This window comes from Pezoporus occidentalis, unplaced genomic scaffold (assembly GCF_034315485.1).
Source record: "Pezoporus occidentalis ecotype Australia unplaced genomic scaffold, CSIRO_AGI_Poc_V1 ctg145, whole genome shotgun sequence".
Lineage (NCBI taxonomy): Eukaryota > Metazoa > Chordata > Aves > Psittaciformes > Psittacidae > Pezoporus > Pezoporus occidentalis.
The window spans coordinates 1,615,905-1,631,755 of NW_026913263.1; the positions used below are offsets into that span (position 1 = coordinate 1,615,905).

At 40.4% G+C, this 15,851-nt stretch overlaps 1 protein-coding gene across 1 annotated transcript; it reads left to right on the top strand.

Annotated features, from left to right (window-relative positions):
- Window positions 1-1,355: 1,355 nt before the first annotated feature.
- Window positions 1,356-15,309, top strand: RFT1 (RFT1 homolog). The gene is made up of 13 exons (XM_062610237.1): window positions 1,356-1,467; window positions 1,583-1,668; window positions 2,115-2,231; window positions 3,479-3,668; window positions 4,266-4,367; window positions 4,818-4,952; window positions 5,853-5,931; window positions 6,212-6,262; window positions 7,726-7,856; window positions 9,050-9,194; window positions 10,222-10,327; window positions 11,649-11,898; window positions 12,786-15,309. Exons 1-13 carry the CDS (start codon window positions 1,390-1,392, stop codon window positions 12,948-12,950), a joined length of 1,635 nt encoding a protein of 544 aa, XP_062466221.1. The 5' UTR covers window positions 1,356-1,389; the 3' UTR covers window positions 12,951-15,309.
- Window positions 15,310-15,851: the final 542 nt, after the last annotated feature.

Below are 15,851 nucleotides of genomic sequence, written 5' to 3' on the forward strand. Positions count from 1 at the left end.
GCCCAGTTTAGCCTAGATGAGACCAGTTCGTCCCTCTCCAGCCCAGTTCAGCACTGTTTAGCCCAGTTTAGCCCACTTGGCTGAATTGGGCCAAAGTGGGCTGAACTGGGCCGAACTGAGCTAAACTGGGCTCAACTTGCCTGGAGTGGGCTGAACTGGTCTTATCTGGGCCAAACTGGGCTAAAGTTGCCTAAAGTGGGCTGAACAGATCTGAACTTGTCTAAATGGGCATGGACTGGGCTAAATTGGACTAAATTTTGTTGGGCTGGGCTGAACTGGGCTTGAATTGGCTAAACAGAGCCTGGCTGAGCTGCGCTGAGCTAAACCCAGCTGCACTGTGCTAAACTGGGCCTAATTGGGCTAAACTTCTCTGGGCTGGGCTGGGCTGGATTGGGCTGAATTTGGCTGGGATAGGCTGGACTGAGGTGGTCTAAAGTGTGCTACGTTGGGCCGGGAAGGGCTAAACTGGGATGAAGTGTACTGGGCTGGGCTGCGTTGGGCTAACCTAGAGTGGGCTAAATTGGGCTTAACTGTGCTAAAGTGGTCTGGACAGATGTGAACTGGGCTAAAGGAGGCTGGGCTGTGCTAAAGTGGGCTCAAGACGGCTAAGCCTAAATACAAAATCCTTTCCCAGGAATGCTGCTGCGATGGTTCCGGGAGTTGCTCAGAGGAGCGCCGGGCTCTGCTGGGTGCTGGTACCCAGCAGCCAGGGCATGGGCTCCTCTTGCCCTTGGAGACCGGGACACTGAGCGGCAGCGGGGAGCACGAGTGCCTCCGGCGGGAGGGATGGGAAGGGGGCACGGTCCCTGCTGCATCCCTGTATTGCAGCTCCTCGGTGCCCCGGTTCCTTGTTTTATCCCGTGCCTTGCCGAGCCGACCCGTAAAACTTGTGTCCCTGCCCATGGCAGGGGGGTTGGAGCTAGATGATGTTAAGGTCCGTTCCAACCCTAACTATTCTATGATTCTAAGACTGGTGGGCTTGTCCTCAGTTGAGGAAGGAATTAGTGGAACTCGCATGGACATTCCTTTTTCAGAACCTCCGGAAAACAGCGTTTGTCAGGCAGTGCCATGAATGCGGTGTCCCTTCTCATGAGCCGCTGTGCAGATTTCGGCTGCTTTCAGCGGAGTAACCCCGTGCGGAGCAGGACCTGAGCAGCCCGGAGCAGCACCTGAGCAACCCGGAGCAGCACCTGAGCAGCGCGGCGCGGCCGGTTCTCTGGAAGCGCCCCGTTCTTGCCGGAAGCGTTACTGCAGCGGGCGCGCTCCCGCGGTTACCCCGGCAGCAGCCGGGTTGAGGACGCATTCCCCGCCCGGTGCCCGTTTTCCGCCCGGACTTGGGGCGGTCCCGGCCGCCCTGACGCGTTCGCGGAGCGACGGCGTCGCCGTTTGATGCGGGCGGGACCGATGGGCTCGCAGGAGGTGCTCGGGCAGACCACGCGGCTGGCATCCTCCAGCGCGCTGCTGCAGGTGCGCGAGGGACCGGGGGCACCTTCCTCTTCCTCCTCCTCCTGGTGGGTGCGAGGCAGCGGCCGCCTCGGTCCCGCTCTGCCCTCAGGTGTTTCCCGTGTGGTTTTCTGCACAGGTGCTGTTCCGGGCGGTCACGTTCGCGCTCAACGCCTTCACTCTGCGCTACCTCTCCAGGGAGCTGATCGGTGTTGTCAACGTGAGGTGAGCGGGGGGCCTGTGTCCCCCCCATGCCCACCGCACCGGGCGGCTTCGCAGGCAGCGAGGGGGGGCCTCGGACAGCGTTCGTGCAGGGCCGCCTGGGCAGGGTGGCTTACAATGATTTGCACAGCGCTGTTTAATTTACCGTTGGGTGTTTTGCGCTGTTAGATCGTTGACTGCCTCTCGACTTCTTTTTTCACCTCAAACACAGGCACTGCTGCCTGTTTTCCATGTTAAATCATTAACTTGATGAGGAAAAGCGGTGTAACTACTTCCCCTCCTTATTTTTTTATGGTATGGTGATAATTTATGTCACCATGTTCTCTTGCACACCCATTTGTTTGTTAGGCAGGCCTGTGCAAACAGTGATGTTGCTGCATGGAGGATGTCAGAAGCAGTATGTAAAGAAATCGTTTTCTCTCCTTGTTTTTCTCTCTCCCCTACATTAGGCTCACTTTGCTGTATTCAACGGTTGTCTTCCTGGCAAGGGAGGCGTTTCGCAGAGCTTGTCTGAGTGCAAGTACAAAGAGAAACTGGACCAAAACAATTAACCTGTTGTGGCTGACGTAAGATACCTTTAAAAATTTGCTACTTTGGAATTTAGTTCTTGTCTGAAAGCTCACAAAATCGAGAGCAAGTATTTCTTTACTGAGGTGATTACTTCAGCACTGAGTGTCTAGCAGCCTCAGTCATGTTTCAGGACTGATGCAGGAAGCTGGTAAAGTCTGTAGATTTAGCATTTATGTACTTAATCTCTTTTGGAGCACATGGGAAGGTGCATCACCCAAGCTGTTACCAGGAGCTGTTCTGTCACTTACCCTGGAGATACTGTTGAGCACTGGTACAGTTTAATGGCAGGGCAACATCAGTGTCGCTTTCAGGGATGGTTTAATACTGATGTTTTCAGTGTGTTGGATCTGTTCTCTCAGTTGCATTATAATCAGTTTCTTGACGTTTGACAGCCTTTCAGGTGGGTATTACATAGTGGAGTTAATGCCTGTGTGCACCTTTTTAAACTTTTCCTTGTAGAGAAGCATAACTTAAAATGGAGATTTAACTTTCTTGAAGGATCTGAAATACCTCTTAGGAGCTTGATGTCAAATACTTCAGGGATCTGATAATGGGAAGGTCAAATAGATCCTGCCTCAGTGATGTCAAACATCCTGCACTCTGCCAGAAGCTTTGTCAACAAAGCTTCCTGAAGCAGTGTCAGCGGAAGCTGATACATGCATGCACTCCTGTGCCTAGCTTGGCTTTTCAGCTACACTCACTAGTGGAAGTGGATCTGAGCTACAGTCGATCATGGTGGACTTGCATTCCTGAGGTGCAGGTGTGCATTTTCTTATCATGCTGCTGTCACTTTCTGGAGAACCAGTGATTTCTGGAAGAGTGTTGCAAGCAGTTGGAATGGTGGCACCTTTATCTGTTACAGCAAGATCCAAGAAAGCTTGTCTGCCAAACCCCTGGTAACCAGAGACCACAAAAATGCAGGGTTTTGCAGGCTGATAAGGGATCAGAATTGTTTGGTCCTAGGGAATGAGAAATGCAGATAGGTGACCTTATGTTAGGCTCTTGAGTAGAAAAGAGACAAGTCAGAAAAGTATTTTCTGTGTCTTGCAAACAGTGCCTTAAAGATGTTTGTAACACACAGGAAAAAAAGGTGTTCTTGGTATAGTAACAATGGAAATTTATTCCTCTGGGCCTTTTAAAAAAATGATGGCCATATGTGACAGTGTAATCTAATTTTCTTTTTTCTTTATTTTTCCTGCTAAAGTAACATTTCTATTGATTTGTTTTTATGTTAACTTTTTAGAGTCCCTCTTGGTGTTTTTTGGTCGGTTTGCTTGGGCTTAGTCTGGCTACACTTGCTCGAAGTACCTGATCCTTCTGTGGTTCCTCATTATCAGGCTGGTGTAGTAGCATTTGGTCTTTCTGCAATTATTGAACTTCTGGGAGAGCCATTCTGGGTTTTAGCACAAGCTCATTTGTTTGTGAGACTTAAGGTTAGTAAAGTACGTGGGGTATACGTGTGTGTTTGTAATTATCTTTCTCTATTGAAAAGAAGGGATTGCTGAGCTAGATCTTCATGTATTCAAGCATATGAAAAAAAAATCCTGTGCATACTGTTTAGTACTGTGTAACAGTTGTAACAGGTATAAATTTGTAGATGTTAAAGCAAGGAAGTTGATTTATTTAGAAACTATCACCTTAGTGATCATCAAATACTTAATTATGAGTTTTAATCCGAGGGAGAGGCATGCATCTTCCATGATTTCACATTTCAATTGATTGTTGATATGAAATTGTGAAATACAGCAATTGAGAACATGTTTGTCTCAAGCAAAATTTTCTGCCCTATGTCCCATACAAAGGACTGGGAAACTGCAATGGAGGAATTGTGAAATGCAAGAACAGAAAATTTACACAGAATTGCAATCTCAGATGGTCGACTCAGCAGAAACTGTGACAAAGTGATGCTGACTTTGAAAGTCTTCCTACGTATTCCTGCATAATTCCTGTGTGTGAAACTAATGTAATTTAAGTTTGTGTGTGTGGTTAACTTGGCAGAAAATAACCCTTCTCTCTTTTCTTTCTTAAAGGTAATTGCTGAAAGCCTTTCAGTAGTGTCAAAATGCATTTTGACGGTTATTTTAGTAGTCCTTTATCCTCAATGGGGCCTCTACATTTTTTCCTTGGCTCAGGTAAGTTTCCTGTGTTTTGTTTTTCAGTGTTGGGTTAATGGTTGGACTCAATAATCTTCAAGGTCCTTTCTAACCTAAAAGATGCTGTGATTCTCTGAAGTAAGAGATGTAGACAGTAGCTACTCTATCAACTTGATTTTTTGATTAATAATTGCTTTGAATTGGACTTTAAATAATCATTCTAAAAATGCTGAATAGAACATGGAAGTTATTAAAGGACTACAGTAACCTATAAATTAAGAAAAAAAAAGAAACAAAGATCAACAACATTCTTGAGAAGAGTTAAATTTAAGTCTATATGTAATTTGATGTTGACAGGAATAAGGACTACTTAATACATTTTTTTTTCTCACTGAATTCAGAACTCTTAATATGTAATTCTAGCCTGTAATTCTACATTTGTAAGTTAATTTTATATTAATCTTTCTTCTTTCCCCCCCGTCTTTCCAGCTTTTATATACCAGTGTGCTGGTACTGTGCTACGTTATTTATTTTGTGATGTTTTTGGGATCTCCTGAAGCAACAAAGAAGTCATTTCCAGTTGCTAGAATGAAAGCTTTATTGCCCAATATGGTGGAAGATGAGGTAGGTTGCACAGTTTGAGGTCTGTCTTGAGAGAGCTTTGAAAATTAGTTGGAGATGGTGGAGTTGAGTGATTTGAGGGATATCCCTGCACTGTAGAAGATAAGACTGATAAAGAAAGAAAAAAAAACAAACCAAAACATAATTCTGTTTATAGTTTGTATTCGTAAAATTCTTGTCAGAAAAAGTTAGAAAACTTCACCTCTTTGTGCTTATGGGCTTGTGGCTGACTTCTCTTTTAGTAGCTTTGCATGAACCATTAAGTGGAGATAAAAACTGATCAGCGTGTGGGAGAATGACCAGGTATCACACTGGATCAGAGGCAGGGTGGAAACCAGAATCAGTTTACCATGGGGTTTGGTACATTGACTTTTCCACAAAAAACCCATGGTGTTACACAGCATCCTACAGATACTCAGATATCTCTGAAAAGAAAACGATACAAAGGAATGGAAGATGACGTTTGAAAAAGATTTACAGATTGGAAAGAGAAAGGGGCTTCTTGATTGCAGGACTTGTAGGGACAGTTTGAAGAGCAATAAATGATATCTATGATGAAGGTGAAAGTTGTATTGGCATGCATGTGGGTTTGGTTTTTTTTCCTGTCTCTCAACTTTGATTGGTATTTTCTTTAGAAAACATGTTTGGGTAGTTTATCTGCAGAGCAGTGAGTTCCAGCAAGGGACAAAGTGTTTGTGAATCAGAGTGATGTTGGTGCTTGAATTTAGCAATATCTTAGATCAGTTGTTAGCAACTGACATTGTGGATTTTTGCCCCTCAGTACAGTCAGAGTTAGCCTCCAGTGTTGTACTGGCTTTCTGTTTTCTGTTTCACTCTAGTTTCAATCATGTTTCGGTACTTTTTCATTTCAGTGCCTGTTTGATTTCAGTACTTTTTTTGCAGACCTTTGTTAACTGGAAGGAAGCACGGTTGACTTGGAGTTTCTTCAAACAGTCCTTCTTGAAACAGATTTTGACAGAGGGTGAGGCTTGATCTATAGTTGCGGTGGAGAAGGGCTAGTGAACAGTATCAAAGTGATATAAAGCTTGAGAAAGCTGGGGGGGGAGCAGTGGGAGTGGGCATGTAACTTTCAGAGGTCGTTGCCCGATGTTACCAACCTGAATGACGTTTTTGAGGATTTTCTGAACTAGGTGCTGTCCTGTTAGACTTTGTCTCTTGAATACTTACTATTGGAAGTGCCAGAACAAGAACAAGTCCCTAAATGTTTCCCAATACTTAAGTTCTTTGTTTTGAACTTGCAGGTGAACGGTATGTGATGACTTTTTTGAATGTGTTAAATTTTGGAGATCAGGGTAAGTGTGATGGCATTGTGGAATAGTGACATAGCTTTCTTAGTCCCTGCTCTTCAGGTGGTTCTGAAAATGACTGAAAGTATTTGAAGATAACTTGAAAATCTGGGACAATTTCAAAGCCTTTGTGATGCTGAGATCCATGTCAGAGAATGATTGATACAGGCATAGAAAAGAATTTAAGATCCTGGATTTAAACTGTATTTTCATTTTGGAACAGAACTTTCCAATTGGATGTGTGACACCGTGTACCTTGTTTTTAAAAAAAAAAGAACCCAAAAGAAAACCAACAAACCCCAAAAGAAAAACCAACCTCAAAACTCCCTGGAAACACCACCACCAAAAACAAATAATCCCCCCCCCAACTTCATTAGTATCTGATTGTGTTATAGTTGTCTGTCTTTGGTTTTTGTAAATCTATTTTCCTGTTTTCTGTCTTCCGCTTGAATCTGTGTTAGCTGTTACAGCAAGAATGCATCACCTCTCAAAATTGAATTATGTTCTGTAAAGGAAATTAGTGTGGCTACAGAGTAATGTATGGCAGTAGCCATTCAAATGACTGATTTGGCAGCAGCTCAAGTCTTTGCAGCTCAGGGAAGAAAAATAGGCTGTAGTTGCTGGCCCACAGTTAGAAGTTGCTTGGCTAGTTCAGATTACTTTCAGTTGCTGGCAGTAGTATGTTCCCTTGTAAATACTGAGTAGATGTGCTTGCCACCAGTAACTGTAGCTGCTTCTGATTCTCCTCACCTGCAGAGCAATTGAGCTGCCTCTTAACTTGAAGGAGTTTTAAAAGAGCAATGCGTACAAAGTGCCTGTGCTCTCAGAATGTTGAGGAGCATTGGTCCAAGTCCTGTCAGAAATCAGGCAGAACCATACTCTATTATTTTGCTGTGAATATGTGAAGCACTTACCCGTATGCCTGACTTTATATGCTCTGGACTGTGTGTGTATATGCACACACGTAGATGTCTTAGCAGGTTTGTAGTGATGTTTTGCTGAGGATGGAAGTGCTGGGAAAATGTCATGCAGGCTTGCTCTTCCACTGGAGTGAAAGTAAACCGAAGGAACCTCACCCTAAAACTAGATACCTTTCTCTTCTCCTGTATCAGTAAATCCTTGCGTTTCTGTTCTCATTCAGTGAAATTCATCAAGTTCTCTTAACTTCCTCTAGAGTAAGAATTTGAAATGTGGCTTGATGCTGTTAGTAGATTCACATTTCTGTGGCTGATGCTTTTGTCCCAGCTTCACCATCTCTGAGCAAACCTTGTCATTTTGAGCTGTGGTTGCTGTGACAGAATTTTTAGGGAACACTGCTTTACTGCTGTGCAAAATTCCACTCATTTTCTCTTTGTTCTGTGGAAATGGTAAATTAGAATTCATGTTGCTGTTAAAGACTTGGAATTAAAATGTGTCTGAAAATATCACAGGTTGCTGCTATATTGGTTTTTTTGTTTGTTTTTTCAAAGGTGTCTATGATATTGTGAATAATCTTGGTTCACTGGTGGCCAGGTTTATCTTTTTGCCTATTGAGGAGAGTTTTTATGTCTTTTTTGCCAAAGTGCTAGAAAGAGGGAAGAATGTAAAGGATCAGAAGAAGGTATGTTTAATTTCGGATTAGCTACGTGTTAAGTGCTTGATTTTTGTTACTGGTAAGTTACATCACAGAAATGTGACTGACAGAACTATGTTTAAATTTGGGTATAAAGGCTGTTAAAATTGAAAACTGTTGAGTGAGGCTGGACCAAAAACCCAAGAAAATAGGTAAAATGGTAATGAAATGGAAATTAAGGTATGCAGTGGCATAGTACTGCCTTGTACTATCAATGATGTTAACATCAGCTGCTCCAAAGGGTGTGATATAAACCCTATTGTACCCTGCATTTCTAGATATACTTAGCCTGCTTTCATGGTTTAAAATAATTGCCTATTTCTATTAAATAAATGCTGTCTGAAAATATTTACTTGAAAACATAAGTAGCTGTTCAGTATTAAACAGTAATGCTTCCAGAGGGTGCAGTTTTGGAAAGAAAATAATTGTCTTTTTCTTGAGCTTTTGAATTGTATGTGGGATATCAATGGTTAAATGAACAAGAGCTTTGTTCCACAGAATATTTTTTGTGTATGCTTTAGGTGTGAAATTCTTCATCAGTTGTAAAGGTCAGCCTGGGCTTTTGTCTGATGCTATGACAAGTTTTTGCAGGAATCTTGTTTCTTGCACATCAGCATGCAGCTAAAACAAATTCCATGCTACAGGGCATTGGTGGGCTAAGAGAAGTGTACACATACGTATTTTTTATACATAGTGCACCAGGTATGTGTAACTGGCAAAATTATGATGAGTTTTTCTTCTATGTAGTGAAATTACAAGGACTACAAGGATGCTTCTTGTAATGATGTAGTAGAACTGACAAGTTACTTGTTCTGGTGTGGCGAATCCTGTAGTCTCGTGTGGCAATGAAAATCTGACCCTCTGCTGGCTCAGACCTTGGGCAGGTGCTGTGCTGCTCTTTGCCATTTACTAACTGTTAAGCATCTGCAAGTTCTGTTTCCTTGAGCATGCATGTTAAAGGCTAATACTTGTGTAAATATGTAACCTGTAAAACCTAGAATAGAATAATAAATACGGTTAAGGCTACATGTATGGGTAATTCAGTAACAAAGGGTAAGTTTCACACCTTTATATACAATGCAGACTATTCAGGTTTGGTTTGGTTTTAATTTTTCCTGTGAAGTAGATCTTCTGTGTGAAAGTAACTGATGATGTTCATTCTGATCCACAATTTTTTTCAGGACGATGTTGCTATGGCTGCAAATGTATTAGAATCACTGTTAAAACTTGTGCTTCTGACTGGCCTTACCATCACGGTTTTTGGCTATGCCTATTCTCAGCTGGCTCTGGATATTTATGGAGGTTCAATGCTCAGTTCTGGAACCGGTAAGGATTTATAGAGCTGGCAGAAGAGCCCTGCACTTTTAAAAACTGCTGCTATTATGATTTCTTGAGTCAATAAGAGTTTTTTGTCTGTAAAACTCCTGTTGAAATCGGTGACTTGGCTTGTCTGAATCCAGAACTCATGCCTTTGTAGCAGTCCCTTTAATATGTAGTCACATTAAACTAAAATATACTGAGGAGCTCCAAATAAGTAGGATCAGGTTTGGGGCTCTACCTTCCTGCAGTTTCATACTGTTATAAAAGAACATTTCAAAGGATTATTTGACTGCTCCATGATGTAAAATTGCTAACTCCCAGCTGTTTAAACCAACAATGACGGACCCCCCAGAAACCCATACAGCAAATTGGAACCAGAGTATTCACAGTTTGGGCAGTTGTTCTTTGAAACAGGAGGAGTCTTAGTAATACGAACTACATTGCTGCCATGAAGAAGGGAGTATTCATGGATGCATGCTAACCTGTTAAAAAGCATAGGATTTTTTTCCCCAGTGTTAGTACAAGAAAAAGTTGAAGGTCTGAATGGGTGATTTTTAAATCATGCATAAATTATTTTTGACCCATAAAAATATGAAAAACTTTCTCCATCTAACACAATTTTGAATGTATTGAACAGCTTTGCTGTTTTTCATACTGTTATGTTCAAAGCACACTTTGTATTGCTTTTATTAGCTCAGAATGACTGGGATGAATTTCCACCAATTTCTGTACAATGCAGGATTTGGGTTATGATAAATATTTTTTAATTTGGAAATCCCTCTTAATAAAATCCTTTTTTGGATGGATATCTTTTCTGTTACTGTCATAACTGCTATTCTTGTGTGTTTGCTGTCTTATTTGTTTTTTTGTCTTCTTGTCAAAATACCCAGACAGGAAACTTGTTGAAATGCATTCACATTTCCATTTTCAGTGATAACATTGCAGCTTTTATCTCTTAGTATCGATGAGTGTAAAAACAATGTGGTTTTATAAAAGAAGTAGTATTTACTTATTATTCTAATGTGTTTCTTAGGTCCAAATCTCCTCCGATGTTACTCATTATATGTCCTATTTCTTGCTGTCAATGGAGTAACGGAATGTTTTACGTTTGCTTTGATGTGTAAAGAAGAGGTGGACAGGTAGGAGTGTCCCCAGAATGTTCTTGTAATTAATCTGCTTGGAGTTCAGTGTGTAAACAGCAGTTCTGGGGGGTGATGTGCTTGGAAGTGCTTTGTTTCCAAAGAGCAAATTTCTTTCTGCAGTCACTTTAAGAAGTGACTGTGTTTAAGCTTCAAGCTCTGTTCCTTGTCTCCAGAGCCAGGTGCAATAGATAGGCAACCGAACATGCCCTACTTGAGGTTTTTACATGCTTGTATTTGTTGATAAACATCAATCTTAAAAATTCATTTGTACTGAATTTACAGAGAGATTGGTGCCTTTGAAACCAGCATAAAAATACTTTGCTCCACTGAAAACCATTTAGCTATCTGCTTAGACTTAGATGTAGAAGCTTTAGCAACAGTGTAAATGCTTGGGTAAAAAGGTCAGAAATTAAGGAGCAGATTTTGAGATTAGCTTTTGGTACATCACTAACTGGGAAAGCAATTTAAAAGTCTTGTTTTCTGTAGATACAGGCTTGAAGTTACAGTTTTTAAGACAGGCCATCCGTTAAAACTCAGCAAAATTTTGCAGCTGTTAGAAGTTCTCATATACAGGTCCTGTGTATCAGGTAGTCTTCTGAATTCTCTCAGTTGAGGGTCTGAATTCAGTGGTTTATCTGCTTTCAGTAGGAGGTTGAACTAGACAATCTCCTTAGAACCCTTCAAGCCCAGATTATTTCCTTATTCTCTTCCTCCTGGTTACTGACTTTGGAGCCTGGTGGCCTTCTCAGAGCTTTCCATAAAGCTTTTATTGCTTATGGAGTGCCTGTCCCTTAACAAGGCTTTTCAAATTACTTTCAGTGAGGTCTGCTTTCCACAGTCTAAGTAGTATCTTTTTAGACTTAGCAGTGCTGCTTTCATGGCCTTTTTGAGGTGTGAATTTGTTCCAGAGCCACTGTTTGGAGCAGAAACTACATAAAGTGTCATCTTGTTGAACACGAATTTTCTTCAATGCATACCTGAAATAAAATAGCAAAAGTGCACAAGTTTTTATGTGACTAATCACTGTTACTAAATTTGACTTTATGAAATGAGTACACAGCTGATTAGTAAACCAGAATTTCCTTCACATAATTCACTTCTTTATTTAATGTGTTTGATGTATTTTCCATTCTTTCAGTGAATTTTTTTAATTAACAGCTTGGTTCTCAAATTTATCTTTTTGCATTAGAAAATGGGAAGAGAATTTCAGTTCCTTGTTTCAGAAAATAAGTTGTGGTATTTCTTCAAAGATAAAGTTCATAAATCAGTATTGTAACTGTACACATTGATAAACTGGTTCTTTCCCCCCTCTTCCCAGGTACAATTTTGTTATGCTGGCCTTGTCTTTCACATTTCTGTGCATCTCTTACTTCTTGACTCACTGGCATGGCAGTGTGGGCTTTATTCTTGCCAACTGCTTTAACATGGGTATCCGAATAGCTCACAGCATCCACTATATCTATGATTACTTCAAAGAAAGCACTTACAGACCTCTGATGGGCTTGCTTCCCTCCCCATTTTTGGTGCTCGTTTATATCATAAGTGGAGTGATCACTGGTGTCTCAGAGGTAAGCATCTTTCTTGAATTTTGCTTTCACTGTGAAAATGAATGTTGAATGACCTTTGTGACCCCAGGCAGAGAAATACCATTAGCAAAGAAATACCTCATGCTTATGAGGATAGACTGGAAGATTTCGTTACAGGCAAGGCAAGATACAATATAAAGACATTTTACCTTTGATACAAAGTTCTCTCTGCCACCTGTAGAAGGTGTATCTGACAAGTACAATAAAATGTAACACGCTTCTGCTGTCTGTAGATAAATCCATGTGCATAGTTCTTAATAACTGAAGTTTTGCAGTAGCACAAACTGTTATTAAACATTCTGTAATAACAAAGCGGTAGAGGAAAAGCAACCGAAACAAGAACAGAAACAGTAATTGCAAAGAGCACATTTATCACATTCAGTCAGAGATGGTAATTGCACAGACTAATTATTAGGGAGATGGTAGCATTGCAGTGTACAAAAAATGTGACCATTCTGCCTTAGAAAGGAGAGCTTTGTATTTTGGAATGGGAGATTTCCAGTTTTCCTAGAAAATAGCCCAATGCGTTGCTGCAAAGTGACAGACTTTTGTGACAGCACTAGCAGAGTTTTCCTAATACCTAAATTAACATATTTCTGCAGGCCAGGTAATAGCTAATGTCCACATTTACCAGGTAGCTACTGAATGCTCATTTTTTGCTGACAGGAAGTTCTTAAGAAAGCAAATATTGTGTCTGCTAAAGGTGATTTATTGGAGGATCAGTGCATGTGGCAAAACCGTGCTCAGCTTCAAGGTTGATGTTAGCACAGTCAAGAGAAGTGTTGGATCTGATTTTTTTTTTATTGATACAGTAAGTCTACCTTGTGCTGACTAGCTTTTCCTGCAATTGCTTCTTTCCTCTGTTGTAGGTGTTCTTCTGCTGCGATAAGGGTTGGATGGCAAGGCTGATTCACATCGGCATGGGCGCTCTGTGCTTTGCCGCAACCATCGTTACTATGTTCTGCACAGAGACCAAGCTGATCCACTTTGTCAGAAGCCAGTTCCTCTCCCAGTATATGAAGAAAGGAACATGAAATGCTCATGTGCAGAACAGTTCTTGTATGTGCTTGCAGTAAAAGGCTGTATTTTTTCCATAAGATCAGTATGTGTCCTGGGTTCTGCAGAGAGATTGAGTTGTTGGTGTTCTGAAGTGTAGAGCAGTGTGCAGGAAGTTCTGATGTGTACAACTAAATGAGTGGGATACCCAGCATGTGTCCATGCTAGCTGTGGAAGATCAGTTCATTGAGCAGATTTATTTATGAGGGTGTTAATTGACTTGTCAAAAATAGCTGAAAGAGAAAAGGGATTTTGAGCCATGTTTGACAGAAGGTGTTAAGTAGCGTGTGACTGTACTTAAATCTTACTTTCACCCCATTGTTTTTTTGGTTTGTCTGAGATTTGAGATGCCAGCACAATTTGCCTCAATAAAAATTTTGTCTTGTCTGTGGAATTGGATGTTAAATATATTTAATAGCAATTTATTTCAAGGATTTATGCATATTGAAACTTCTGTTGTTGGATACAAAAATGCTCTTTTTGTTGCAGCCAGTTTTCCTCACCTCTTGTTCCTTTGTTCAAACTTAACCTTTGTATTGATTTTTGTTTTTCTTAATTGTTGAAAATCTGGACATTCTGAAGTTGCAAAATCAGATGTTAGGATGCTGAGTTTGATTTACTCCTGGTGTATTTTCTTGCTGGTCTAAAATCTGAATTTGGCAGTTTCAGCCTGTAGAGGTGGCATGTTTATAATGATCAGCATTCCCTTTGCAGTGTTTGGATGGACCAAAGAATGTCAAGCTATGAAAAAGTGTGTGCTCAGACATGTACAGTTGAAAGCTTTTAGTTTAGTTCTGTAACAACTCTGCAGATGCTCAGGCCTCTTAAAAACCCACTTCACTGTAATAGCATTGTGGAGTTCATCCTGGTAACAGTAGTTCCCAGTGTGAAATGCTTCCTGGTATCAGTGTCTTTGGTCTGGTACTGTTAGAAAGATTTCCTAAACTCTGATCATTTCCACGTGGAAATCACCAGAGGTACTTTATATGATTTGGTGTTTTACCAAATTACCTCAGAGAAGCCCAAGTGCATCAGTGGAAGGAAAGGTGAGCTTCCTCAGCTAATGCTGGTGTCTCCATTGCTTGCCTGAAAGGTACCAGATAGAGACTTGCTGATTCTTCAGAAGTTGTTATGAAATCTGTTAAACCCAAACAAACTCTGTCTTATTCTGTCTCATGAAATGAATTTGGTAGTTCTTTGCCTTTTAAATTTTTAAATCCTGAGTTGTCTTGCATTTGTATCAGCTATGGAGTACAGCTCCATAGATTGCAGGGGGTTGAAACTTCTGTATCATAAATTATCATTGCATACAGTTTATTTCCTTTATTGACTTGTTTACAATTCCATAAAAAAAAAAACCCAAGGTAGTTGAACTTCTGAACTCTTTTTAGGTCTGTCTTTTTCTACATGACTTTGGGGCTTTACCTTGGGAATATCTCGATCTGTACAATGCATTTTAATAATTACTCGGAGTGAGAAGTTTTATGTGGTCCTCACTTCAAGTGCTTTGGAGATTGAAGAACCTGTCATATAAAATGAGCTTGAGTAATGCTGCCTTGTCTAGTGTTAGGATCCCAGCTGTGCAGTGGTATTATTTTTGCTAGTGTTACCACAAGTATGATGATGTGAGATCTCACTGTTCCAATAGTGAGCTGTTTAGTCTCATAAATCTTTCTTAAATGCTTTGTATGCATTTAAAGAGAAGTTACATTTTTAATTCAATTTATTTCACATGGGAAAGGCTTATAAATATCTCTTGCATCTCAACAAGTTAATGGAATTTCATATGAATCAGGAAGACATTTAAGGTGGCTTATTTTTGTGTATTTGCAGATTAAGGATACATTCCTCTTTTAAACTTCATCTGTAAGCAGTTCAGTGGTGGTTGGCTGGGTTTTGTGTTGGACTTTATTTGATTTTAATAAGTTTTATGAGGCAGGAAGTACAGACCTATGAAGATGTCGCCTGGTTTCATATTTATCTGTGTGATCCGTAACGTGAAAGCTGTTAATTGCTTTATTTCTAAAGCAGCAAACTGTCAAACGCAGGGACAAAGTTGAGATTGAGCTTGACCAAATTTCCCTTTTGATTACAATTCTGTCAGGTGTGCTGTCAAAGGCACAATGGGATGCTTGTCTGTATATTTCATGAAGCTGTTTTGCAATGTTCTGAAATCCTTTACTTCAAACCAAAAGAGAATTAAAGTGCTTTCTTTGGAGAAAAAGTTATTATTTCATACATAGTGGTGTGGTTTTTCTAATAGCTGGATGAGTGACATTCAAATAACTGTAAGCTGGTTATATGTTAGGGTAACAACAAATAAAATTTATTTCCCTTGCATTCTGTTTTTGTCTTCCACTTGTAGAGTGTTACTTGTATCTTTGGTACAGTCGATGCTTAAATTTGATTGCATTTTCTAGGATCATTTATGTATAAATTCATTTTCTATCTAGAAACTTACACACCATTTCCTAATAGATACATATTTTGGTCACTTTTTTCCCCTGTGTTCTTGTCAAAATATATGTTTGTATGGATTGGGATGGCCAAGTTTGTTAGCTTGCTTTTAAGCAATGCCTTGTTGATAAAACCTGTTTTATGCTAGGAGTAAGCCTGATAGTTAATTAAGTTTAATGTAACTACGCTTCAACTGGTTGTGCTAGTGTTAGGTACCAAGGAGCCATTCACTTACTGGTGTTTTCTAGTGTTGTAAATATTTTATTTGTAAAAAATAAGGGCGGGGGAAGCATGTGCATATCTCTTTAGGGTTTTTTAAGGAGAAGAAATTGGGAGTTAAAAGCTTTACCTTAATGGTTCATCTGCTCTCATAGGTGTGAAAGGCAATAGATGTAAGCTTGAATGTTGACCATAGTCTAGCA